This window comes from Monodelphis domestica, chromosome 4 (genome assembly GCF_027887165.1).
Source record: "Monodelphis domestica isolate mMonDom1 chromosome 4, mMonDom1.pri, whole genome shotgun sequence".
NCBI classification, from domain to species: Eukaryota; Metazoa; Chordata; class Mammalia; order Didelphimorphia; family Didelphidae; genus Monodelphis; species Monodelphis domestica.
In genome coordinates this window covers 95,746,134-95,759,351 of record NC_077230.1, presented here as the reverse complement: position 1 = coordinate 95,759,351, position 13,218 = coordinate 95,746,134, and the positions used below count along the sequence as shown (strand labels likewise).

General features: G+C 39.9%; 1 protein-coding gene across 1 annotated transcript in view; it reads left to right on the top strand.

The window, feature by feature from the left end:
* KY (kyphoscoliosis peptidase) overlaps window positions 1-13,218 on the top strand; it is a 108,630-nt gene that overhangs the window by 79,607 nt on the left and 15,805 nt on the right. Inside the window, exons 9-10 of the mRNA XM_007493905.2 lie at window positions 4,065-4,253; window positions 10,518-10,708. Coding sequence (XP_007493967.1) covers window positions 4,065-4,253; window positions 10,518-10,708 — 380 coding nt within the window. The remainder of the gene's footprint in view (window positions 1-4,064; window positions 4,254-10,517; window positions 10,709-13,218) is intronic.

Genomic DNA, 13,218 nt, shown 5'->3' with positions numbered 1-13,218 from the left:
ATTCACTGAGTTTGATGTCAGGGTGGACACTACTTAAGGTTTTATAAACAAAGAACCAAGTGTTTATAGATGATTCAGATACCTTGTACTCTTATATCATGAATACTTCCATAAAGAAGAAAGTCAAAAGCACTAGACATGGTCAACACTGAACAACAGCACAAATTGATTGTATCTGAATAAACAAAAAATGTCAGGGGATAAAGGAAAGGTCCATATCAGAACTATTGTTTGCCATATTCAGACCACCAGCTAGTTAAAGCAAAAATTTAAATATAAAATTAAAAAGCTAAAAATGAGATGACACTGAAAATTGCAATAACTTCAACCTGACCTATTCAAATAAGCCATTAACGTTTAATTTAGGAAACAGAGAGAGGCAAAGATATTTACCTTGATCATCAACATTTGGGGGTAGTGGAATTTTTTAGTGTAAAACAGTTGCTCTAAGGAGAATTTTAAAAGCCCAGAAATTGTCATAGCCAGAAAACATTAGAGAGAAATTGCAGCTGAAAGCAACATAGTATATAGAATGTAAATTCATTTGTATCATACTACAGAGGAATATGCCAAAAGATTGTGAGTGGTATTGTCTTATAAAAGAATGAAAAGCAGTTGAAATAGAAATAGTTCTATAAAAGGCTGGGCCTGAGAGTCTAGCAAGCCACATTAAAACCACATTATTTCTAGGGAATTCACAAATGAAACCAAATGGTATAAAATGGAACAAATTTGCCCAAGTTTTTATTACAATCTGTTTTCATTATTGATCATAGAGGTTCCATCACATAGGACTCTAACCTTCCATAGTTCATGATGTGCTAGACAAAGAAGTAGGAATGGCACTTAAAAGGCAGGGTTGGGAAGAACCATCGGAGAAGATGAAGTACACCATCTTTCTGGAGATGACATAATCTTGGACATTCTGTGATGAACTTGTAGAAACACCTAGACAACAGTCTTATAGAATGAGTAGGCATGGATAGGTTGTGATCTCCACCACTGGAAGGAACATTTGTATTTATGAAATGGGGGGGGGGGGGGGGGAGAGACAGAGAGAGAGACAGAAGGAGGGAGGGATGGAGAGAGAAGGAGATGGGAGGGAAGGAAAAGAAGGAGAGAGAGAGAGAGAGAGAGAGAGAGAGAGAGAGAGAGAGAGAGAGAGAGAGAGATTGACTTTTGGGAGATTTGCTACTAATTATCCTTCTACCAGCCAATCTTGCATTTAAAGGTCCAACAGACTTTTCACCCCAACAGAACCACAAATGTTAAAAACCTTAATTCCTTATATTTGTATAATATATTACAGGTTTAAAAGTTTCTTAGTTGCATTATTTAATTTGATGATATTTGTAGTGAACATTCATCAGGAGGAGTTTTGTTATTTATAAAGGACTTTATACATCCTTTTTCTCATTTGATCCTCATAACATGTGAAGAAACCTAACAGAGTTGTATTCAGTATAGTTGAATGAGTGTTGAACTTGAGTCAGAAGGAGACTTGGGTTTAAATCTCATCTCCAACATTTTTAGTCATGTGACTCTGGCTGGGCCAGTTTTAACTACTCAAAGCCTCAGTTTTTTCATCTGTAAAACAGAGTTAGTACTAGCAACTCACTCTCCAGGTTGTGGTGATGATCAAATGAGAGAATGTAAAGTGCTTAACAAACTTTAAAATGCTAAATGAGGAGCAGCTGGTGGCTCAGTTGATATAGAGCCAGGCCCAGAGATAGGGGTTTCTGTGTTCAAATCTGACACTTCCCTTAGACAATTCCTCAGCTGTGTGACCCTGGGAAAGTCACTTACCCCCCCAATGCCTAGCCTTTACTGCTCTTCTGCCTTGGAACCAATGCTTAGTATTATTCCATCACAAAAGTTAAAGGGATTTTTTTTTTAAATAAACCCTTACCTTCCGTCTTGGAGTCAATACTGTGTATTGGCTCCAAGGCAAAAGAGTGGTAAGGCTAGGCAATGGGGGTCAAGTGACTTGCCCAGGGTCACACAGCTAGGAAGTGGCTGAGGCCAGATTTGAACCTAGGACCTCCCATCTCTAGGCCTGGCTCTCAATCCACTGAGCTACCCAGCTGCCCCCTAAAGGGATTTTTAATGCTCTGTCAGTTAGCTGTTATTATTGTTCTCCAGCACACTAGGTAAGTATTACCACCTCCATTTTGCAAACAGAGAAACTGTAGCTCAGAAAGGTTAGGCATCTTGTCCTCCATCACACGGATAGTAAATGCCAGGCCATTATTTTTATGAACAAGGAATTTAAAGTTGGAAAGAGCCTTAGCTGGAAGGTCTAATTCTAATTCAGTGTTCTTGTTTAACAAATGAGGAAATTGAAGCCCAGAGAAGGAAAAGGATTTGCCCAAAGTCACGCGGGTGGCCAGTAACATCGTTTGGATTAAAACCCAGGTCTTCTCCTCTAATGCTAGTGTTTTTTACACGGTCACATTTGAAGCCCATAACAAGCCTCTCATCTTCTGGGGTTCTTAATCTGGGGCATTTAAACTTTTTTTAGTATTTTGATAGCCGTATTTCAATAGACTTAGTTTCCTTGGGAAACTTATATGTTTTCTTTTATGTGTTTAAAAAGATGATTCTCAGATGGAGTCCTTGAGCTTTATCAGACTGCCAGAGGGCACTCTGACACAAGAACCTCTGCTGTTAGACTAGGAGGAGGAGGAATAACTATCTCCATTTTGGAGATGAAACACTGAGATACAAAAGTCAATGTCATCTAACTAGTTAGTAACAGTCAAGCCTAGACCCCGAATCTCTAATATCTAGTCCAGAGCTTTTCCACAGTAGCATGCCACAAGCAGTATGACTCCATCAACTCAGCTGGTGATAGCTAGGAGAAAGAGATCATAGGATTACAGACATGGAACTGGGAAGAAACAACATGGGACACAGAAGCTTAGAGCTAGAAAGGCCCCAGATTCCATCAAGTCTAACTCCTTCATCTTTTCCTTTTAAACCCTTACCTTCCATCTTGGAGTCAATACTGTGTATTGGTTCCAAGGCAAAAGGGCAGTAAGGGCTAGGCAATGGGGGTCAAGTGACTTGCCCAGGGTCACCCAGCTGGGAAGTGTCTGAGGCCAGAATTGAACCCAGGATGTCCCATGTCTAGGCCTGGCTCTCAATCCACTGAGCCACTTAGCTGCCCCCCAACTCATTTATCTTGCAGATAAGAAAACTGAGGATCAGAGAGGTTAAATGACTGTTTAGGCTAAGATCACAAAGCAACTTGTTAGCAGCAAACTATTTATACCATGACATAAGGCAGAGACTAACACAAAACTAAACAAAGAATTGGAGAAAAAAGGAACAAAGAGTTGGGGACAAGCCAGAATGACACACAAATAAGAGGGAGGAGGAGATAAGAGACTTTCAGTGGTCAGAGGAGGGGCTCAGAGTTGGGAAAGGGGACAAAAAAAAGGTAGTGAACTAGGAAAAGTAAAAGAAGAACAAAGCAGAAAATTTTCATTGAAAATGGCAAAGGACTTACAATAAAAAATGCTATCCATCTCCAGAAAAAGAACTGATGGAGTCTGAATGCAGATTGAAGCAACCATTTTTTACTTTCTTTATTATTCTTGGGGGCTTTTTTTGGCCTGTGTTTTCTTCTGCAACATGGCTAATATGGAAATGTTTTGCATGACTGCACATGTATAATCTATATCAAATTGCTTGCCTTCTCAAGGAGAGGGGAGGGGAGGGAAGGAGAGGATTTAGAACTCAACATTTTAAAAAACAAATGTTCACATTTTTGCTTACATCTAATTGGGAAAAAAATAAAATAAAAATTAAATGTAAAAAAACTCATTGAAAAACCAAATTTAAAATGATGTTGAGCTCTCCTGGAGAAATAAATTATAGCAATAATAAGCAGGAGATAATGATGTGGCAGCCAGAGAACAACTCAGTCTATTTCAATCTTGCATCTTCTGCTGCTCCTGCCACCTCCAGCATCACAGGTTATGTCCCCTTGAAAGCATCAGAGTGGACAAGAGACAGCCGCTCTGCATAGAAGGGGCTGCTTATTAATTTTTTCCCCACAGGATTGCAGGGGTGCATTGCATGACAGTGGCCGGATATTCCAAGGGCTATGGCTACCAAACTGGACAGAGTTTTTCAGGGGAATATGACCACGCCTGGAACGCAGTTTACCTGGAAGGAAGATGGCATCTATTGGACAGCACTTGGGGAAGTGGCTTGGTGGATCCTGCTACCACCAAATTTACCTTCATGTAGGTACCATCCCTCACTTCTGTTGAGTTTGGGGAAGTGGGAGGGAAAGGGGGGCAGATGGTGATTTGGGGCGAGTGGGAATTGAGAGAGCTTCTTTCTCATTTGCACTCTCCCACAAAAGCACACGCATATAGCTTACTGTCACAGGCTACCTTGCAGATGGACTTGTGAAACTGCCAGAGTCATAGTGGTTCCCACATAGACCTACCAGTGCCACCCCCGGCCCCTACTGCTTCTCCATCACTAACCTAAGACAGCAAACTGTCCCAGAACCCAAACCTCATCCCTCTGTCTATCCTTTTAATCCAAACATAAGTTCTCATCTTTTAAAAAAGTGAAATCAGAATAGTAAAGAGAAGCCAAATTTATTATATTTCTTCTTATTTATCTTGGGATTTGAGCATATGTGACTCTGAATGGCTGACTAAAATCCAGGACGATAGCCCTCTGAAATCAAAGTAGCTTCAGCCTAGTGGATAAGACACTGGCCTTAGAATCAAGAAGACACGGGTTCAAATGCTGCCTCATAAACTCACCTTTCTGTCTTGACCTCGGTCAAGTCATTTACTGTCTCTGCCTCAGTTTACTTATCTATAAAATAAAGGGATTTGAAGGGATGACCTCTAAGGTCCTTCCCACCTAAAAATCTATGACCCTCTGATTCTTGAAAGTCATAGTGCCAGCCAACCTATATACCCTGCTTAAGTAGGGGATTAATGCTGCCCTACTTAAAACTATCTGGGGTCATATCCTTGAAGTCATACATAGCCTCACCCTCATAGAGGGAAGGCAGCTCTGGGGGCAGTGGCAGCAGGCAGATACTTATGTTCATTCCATGCTATTAAGATGAGGAACAGCGAGAGAAATACTGTAAGAAACAATGAGCTGTATTTCTAATCATACGTATTTTTGAGGGAGACAGAGTCCATGGAGACATTAGTATCAGTCAACCTAATGGGATCCACATCTTGTACTTAGCCAAATACTATCCCTTTTCTCAGCATACCACTCCTCTTATCCCCATTGAAATCCCACTGTCCTTGGTTACTTGGGTCCAGGCTGGTGTGGCCATGCATGTCCCAGCCCAAACAAGGACTTGCTAGTACAGCAGCTTGGCAGCTAGGTGGCTCAGTGGATAGAGCACTGGGCTTGGAATCAGGTGGCTAACCTTTTTATTTAATTAACTAATTTAAAAGAAAAATTAAATTAAATTAAAAGAAAAGCCATTGCATTGTATGTTTTTAACAAATAGGCTTAAGACCCACTGAAATTTTTCATTTGAAAGATTTTAAAGCCAGTTAAAAAATTCTACTTTATTTTTTAATTGAAAATTTTGATTTAATTAATTAATTTAGAATATTTTCCCATGGTTATATGATTCATGTTCTTTCCCTCCCCTCTTCCCCACCCCACCCCCCATAGACAACGAGCAATTCCACTGGGTTTTACATGTGTCATTGATCAAGATCCATATTATTAATATTTGCAATAGAATGATCATTTAGAATCTGCATCCCCAATCATATCTCCCTCGAACCATGTGATCAAACAGTTGTTTTTCTTCTGTGTTACTGCTCCCACAGTTCTTCCTCTGCACGTGTATAGTGTTCTTTCTCGTAAGTCCCTCAGAATTGTCCTGCATGATGGTATTGCTGCTAGTAGAGAAGTCCATTACATTGTACCACAGGGTATCAGTCTCTGGGTATAATGTTCTCCTGGTTCTGCTCCTTTCACTCTGCATCCATTCCTGGAGGTCATTCCAGTTCACACGGAATTCCTCCAGTTCATTATTCCTTTTAGTATAATAGTATTCATCACCAACATAGACCATAATTTGTTCAGCCATTCCCCAATCGAAGGGCATCCCTTCATTTTCCAACTGGGCTTGGAATTAAGAAGACTCCTCTTTCTGCATTCAAATCTTGCCTCAGACACTTGCTAGCTTAGTGATCCTAAGTGAGACACTTAACTTGTTTGCCTCAGTTCCTTATCAGTAAAATGAATTAGAGAAGGAAATGGCAAACCAAACTAGTATCTTTGCTAAGAAAATCCCAAATGGAAAGTAGTTAGGTGGCTCAGTGGATTGAAAGCCAGTCCTCAGACACTTCCTAGCTTTGTGACCTTGGACAAGTCACTGTTCAGTCTTGGAACAATACTTAGTACTGTTTCTAAGATGAAAGGTAAGGATTTTTAATTAAAATTAAAAACCCAAGTGGGATCATGCCTGAAAAATGACTGAACAACAACAACAACAAAAAGCAGTAGCATACTCTGTCACAGAGAAACAAAGGTACCACTCCTTTCAAAGTGAGATTTGTGACCCCTTCCATGAGGCTGTGTGGGATCCAGTGAATTTCACAGAATAGATACAACCTTAGCATTACAGAAGAACATGATGACAGAGCTAGAAAGGACCTCTGCGGTTATCCATTCCCCTGTAGTCTGAGCAGGAATCCCCTCTCTATAGGGGAACATTGTGGAGACAAGCTTCAAGTTTCTGCCTGAAGCCCTCCAATGATGGGGAGTTCCCTGCTTCCCAAGACAGCTCATTCCACTTTGAGGCAATTTTAATTGCAAGCATTTTTCCCCTATGTATTAAGTCAAAATCTATGTCACTTTAACTCCCACCCATTACTTCTAGTTCTGCCCTCTGGGACTAATTAAAACAAGTCTAATCCCTCTTCTATATGGCAGTCAAATAGTTTTAGGATCATAGATTTAGAGCTGCAAGGAAGTTTAGAAGCCATCTTGTCCAACCTATTTTTTTACAAATGAGGAAACCAAGGCCCAAGGAGGTTAAGTAAGTTGTCCATAGTTGAAAGGCTAGGCAGCAGAACAGCCAGGATTCAAATTCAGATCTGCTGGCCCCATTTGAACCTAGCACTCTTCCCACTGTGCCATGAAACCTTCCTAATGAAAGGAAGGGATCTTACCCCTCTCTACCTAAGCATTCCCAGCCCCTTTTACACATCCTCAGATGGCATGTTTTGTAGTGCCCTCACTGTCCTGATCGCCTTCTTCTGAACATGCTCCAGCTTATTAGTGTTTTTCCTAAAATGGGACACCCAGAACTGAACTCGGTGCTACAGATATAACAAAATAGATGAAGCCTTTCACCTCCATCATTCTGTTATTCCATTAATGCAGCCTAAGCTTAACTTGGGTCAAGTAAGCGGTACAGTAGATAGAGAGATGGTCCTGGAGTCAGGAAACACTCATTTTCTTGAGTTCAAATCTGGCCTCAGACACTTTAGCTGTATGATCCTGTGCAATTCACTTAATCCTGTTGGCCTCACTTTCCTCATTTAAAAATGAGCTAGAGAAGGAAATGACTAACCATCCCACTAACTTTACCAAGAAAACCCCAAATGTGGTCACAATGAGTTGGACACACCTGAAACGACTGAACAACAACAGCAAAACTCAATTTAGATTGTTTTATTTTTTTCTGCTCTATCAAATTGTTGACACATATTAAGCATTAAACACTCCTTTTCATAAACACTGTTGTCTAAATTTATTCCCCATGTCTTGTATCTGTATTGTTAGTATTTTGAATTCAAGTATAGGATTTTACATTTATACTTATTAAATTTTTTTTTACTAGGTCAGCCCATATTTCCAACCTGTCAAGATCTTTTTGGATTGTAATTCGTCCATCGAACATGTTAACTATCCCTCTCAGCTTTGTATGAGCAATGAATTCAATGAACAACCCATTTATCGTTTCATCTTAGTCATTGATAAAAATGGTGAATGTAGTAAGGACAAAGACTGATCCCTGGGACAGTCACTGGGCCCTTTCTCCAGGATGACATTGATCCATCCATCATCATTCATAGTGTCAAGGTGCTGACAAAGTCTTAAATCCATCTAACTATACTATCATGCAGTTCATGTCTTTCTAGCTTATCCACAAGAATATTCCAAGAGTCTTTTGTTAAATTACTTGCTGAAGTTCAAACATACCTAAACCATTTCCCATATGTGCCATCAGAATCACTCTGTTGAAAAAGAAAATGAAATTCATATGGCATTGCTTATTTCTGATGAACCCTTGCAAGACCACAGTGATCACTGCTTCCTTTTTCTACAAGTTCACAAACCACCCCTTTAATAAAGAATGGCTCTAATTCTGCCATTTTGCTTGAGATCAGAGTTAAGCTCACTAGGCCATAGTCTGAAGTCTACCTTCTTCCACTTTTCAAATATCAGGACATTAAACTATCTTCAGTCCTACAGCCTCTTTCTCATCCTTATAGATATTTTTTTCCTCAGAATCACTAACCCATTTATGAAGATGACCGAACAAATTTGAGAAAATCTCTTAGAATCTCTTCACTTTTCTTGGCTTTGCAATTCCTTTTTTGCCCCATTCATTCTAGTCTAAAGACTGTGACATATACATAATGTTGCTGGGCATAGTGCAAATTCAGATGGTCGATGAAAGTTTTCTTTAGCTCTACATCAGTCCATGGCATTGACTGAAGAACTCTCTAATAAGTTCCATATTCAATCCCTCTCCCAACATCCCTATTGCCATCATTCTTCCAGTCACCTAGCCTCAAAACTATAGACTCATTCTCTGCATTTGTTTTCATATGTATACTTTCTTGTTTTGTTTAACCATTTCATGGGTTTGTGTCTGGTCATCAAGCATGCAAGCTCCTTGAAGAAATAAATGTCTTATATGTGTTTGAATACTCCCTAGTGACTAGCAGAGATTTGGGGCTCTCCCAGAGGGTCACATGAATTTCATCTCTTCCCTTTTGTTTCTGCAAAGCTGCTTGGAACAAAAGAGGAATATTAAGCTAGGAGGCCATCGATATGCTAATGGACTAGAATAGAGCATATCTTTTCTTCATCAGATCCAATCTCAAAGGTCTCATTATTCACCCAGTGCACTGGCCCAGGGCAAAGAGCCTACAGAATGATCTATAAGATATGTTTCTAACTCTCATCTCTTTCTTTTTTAAAAAAATGGGGGGGGGGGAACCCTTCTGCTTTTAAAAATTGAAAATTTAACAAAACTATCTTCTTCCTTATATATTGCTCTTGAACCTCTACTTTATAATTCTAGTTGTGTAAATTACTAGCCTTTCCTAGAGTGAGGAGACATTTTTCCTCTCATCTTAGGGGTCAGAGAAAAGCCTCTGGTCCCCATGAGCCAGTCTCTTGCTGTCCTACGAGACAATTCTAACCAAGGACAGCCCAATGTTGAACCAATCTCCCAGTGCCTCTCAGGCTGCACAGGATCATAAATTTGAGCTCAAAGGGACCTTGGAGGTCATCTAGTCCAAATCCCTCACTTCTGGATTCAGAAATGTAGAAGCCCAGAGAAGTTAAGCAACTTCCCTGAGGTCACACTAGGGTTGAACCAAGGTCTTCTAACTTCCATTTCAATACTGTCCCCTCCACAACAGGCTGCCTCCAATACCCACAAATGATGGTGTGTCTGTGTGCAGTGTTGGTTTTCTTATTAATGTGGTGCCCTAGGAAGCCTGTGGGGATGAGGCTCTGATAATAAATGTATTTTTTAGCATGTCACTGCAAGGCTGAGTTAAATAGCATCACAATGAAGCAAATGAAGAGCAATCTAGAGGGAGAACAAGACTACTGTCCATTACCATTCACTCCCTGTTCCAATAACCTCCCCCCCCCAACTTGAACATTTGAGATCTGGACTGAGTTTTGAACCTTTGCTCTTTTTGGTTTCAGAAATAAAACTCCTAAATAACCATTTGACTAATGGATGCACTAAGCATGACAGATTCACAAATAAATGCAGGTCATATCCATTGTGTCAAAGGATTGTGTCACAGAATACACATCATGGTTTATTCAATAATCTCCACTGTGAAACTGGTGGACCTCAACATAAGGATATCAAAATCTGTTTTATCCAGTCTAGAATGGTTCTCGTGCCAGACATCCCTCTATCCAGAGAGTCCGAATTTAAATCTTATCTCTGTTATTTCATTCCTATGTGATCTTGTATCAATTACTTCACATTTTTAAACCTCAGTTCACTCCACTGTAGAAGAGAAGTTTGAGCTTTGAAGCTCCTTCTTGCTCTAAATTCATGATCCCATAATCACATATGCTGAAAAGGTAGGTAACCCAAGAAAATAAAGTGCTGTAACTATCCATACAACGCCTCCAGATGCTGATGGGAGTATAGCATCTTTTTATCCTAATCTTTGTGCAGGAATATGCTTCCTCCATGCCAGCTACCCATGACTCTGCCTTTCCCTCTGCTGCAGATACAATGAATTTTATTTCCTCACCCACCCTGCCCTGTTCATCGAGGACCACTTCCCGGACAACAAGAACTGGCAACTCCTGAAACCTGTCCAGTCTCTAAGACAATTTGAGACCAACATGTACCATAAGAGTGAATTTTACAACAAAGGAATGCTGGCAGCACACCCCGAGACATCAGTCATCAAGACAGGTAAACAAAGCCTCTAGACTGGGTGAACAAAGAAAGGTTCTCGAGTATAGTATGCCTGTCTCTCTAAGGGATCTGCTTTATTCTTGTATGTCTGTTGTTTCTCAACAGGACGAGATGCTCTTCTTCCACTACAGCCTCAAAGGGCAAAAATATAGGTTAGATGAAAGAACATAGAGATCTCTGGGTCAGGCAGCAATACTTACTAGATACAAATCATGTGGAAAACATTACCCTAAGTACTGATTCTTTGTCCCCACCAGTCTGGAGAGAGGATGTGATAATTTTGAGTCAACCCATTTAATTGGCCAACATTTATGAGCTCCTACTGTCTGCTAGTTACTATGGTGCTACTAGAAATTGTAATAGATGGTGGCATATAAAGCCCCTAAATTTAAGGAGTTTATAAACTGGTATCAGGAGCTAGAGCTCTAGGTGTATAGTCAAAAAAATCTAAGTTCCAATCCAGCCTCAGATACTAGCTGTGTGATCTTGGACAAGTTACTTAACCCTGTTTGCCTCAGTTCTTTATCTGTAAAATTGAGTAGGAGAAGGAAATGGCAAACCACTCCGGTATCTTTGCCAAGAAAATTCCAAGTGGAATCACAAAGAGTCAAACACAACTGAAAAAATGACTGAACAGCAACAACATAAGTTGGTAACAGGGATAAGAAATATACAACTAACTGTAAATCAAACAAAAATATGGCAAAGGCATAAATGAAGGTGGAAATGCCAGGAGGAGGGAAAATCTGGTAGGAAAACCATGAAGGAGATTTATTAAGATGGGCAATATTTCAGTAGGCAGAGATAGAAGGAAGAGAGCCACACAGATAGAGAAAACATTATGTACAAAGGGATGGAAGTGAGAAAGCTTCAAAAATATTTATGAAATATTAAAGAATCTAAACTAAATTTAATGGCCAGTGGGGAGTTATTGAAGATTCTGAGTTGAAACGGAACATGATTAGAGGGTTCAGAATACAGTGGAGAGAGGAAACATCAGGGAGAGAGAAATCAGTTCAAGTCATTGCAATAGTGAAGGCAGAGAATAATGGGAACTTGAAAAGGAGTGGGAGTCGAAAGAAAGATATGGGTTACTAGAGGTTCTGGGAAGATAGTCACTGTACTCCCATTGCTACTTCTCCAAGAGTTGAGGTCATTAATGTCTCTGCATATGTGAAAAACAAGGCATAGTAGGAATGTGTGTCCTATATTACATCACACAACCGAAGGGACAAACAGATCTCAGCTCTCCAGAGTTAATTTTATGTGTATAATGACTTTCAACTTACTGGCTAAAGAGTATAGCATGTATTTTATCTTATTGGCAATAGGGAGTCATTGATGGTTTTTGAACAGGGAAATTAAATGATCACCTGGATGCTATATGGATTAATCTGGCACTTCTATGAATGATTGCTCAGAGAGAAAAGATATCAAAGGCAGACATCGCCTAAGATTCTCTTGCAGGCATCGAGATGTGTAATTAATTTCTGTACCCTTGAACTACAATTCCCTGCACCCCACTGTCCTGCTCACGTTGCGTGCTGATGTAGGGAGGATATAAATTTTGTGTAGCCCTGCCTCTCCCCCTCTCTTCTCCTGGATCGCAAGCTGCTGGAGTGGGGCTTTTAAACAAGCAAGGAGAGCTTGGTCATATGGCCTTATCTTGTTAGATAATTACCTTTTTATTCCTTTACTTCTAGTGATTATTAATAAACTTTATAAAATATAACACTTGGAGTATTGGACATCAATTTAAATCCTACAGAGGTGAGTGAGGAATGACGAGAACTCAAATGAGGGAGGTAGCAGTGGAGATATATTTGGAGAGAAGGAAATGAATGCTAGACACATTATGTAGCTAGAATTGCTAGAATTTGGCAACTGGGGGTTAAGGAGAGGAAGGAGTCAAAGATAATTTAAAGCCTGGGTGGCTCAGGGGATTCTGTTGCCATTCAAAGAAATAAGGAAGTTGGGAGGAAGGACAAGTTTTAGATAAAAGAAGATGGATTCAGTTTTAGACAAGCTGAGATTGAGATACTAGTGAGATATTTAGGTAGAGATGCCGAGCAGAGAATTCTAGGAGTGAGACTAGAGCTCAGAGGAGAGACTGAGTATGACTAGAAATACAGATTTGTCATCTGCATAGATTGTGATGGCTTTAGGCAGAATTGCACCTAATTAGTCCTAGACAGATGGATATATTTCTTATACTTAACTATTCTTTTCCATAACTTTTCTCAATAAGTCTGAGAAATTTTCCTCACATCTCACCTCAATCTATATAGCTCTACTTCTGGCCTATTTTTGCCTGTTCTACTCTTAGTGGTTGGGGGGAGAACATCTGATAACCAAGCACTTTAGTCTGATCTTTTATCTACTTGAAGACTATAAATAATGAGCTTTGAGTTTGCAAAGCATGTAATAAATATATCATGTTATCCTTACAACAACTCTGAGAGGTAAATGCTATTATTATCCTTATTTTTACAATGGGGAAACTGAGG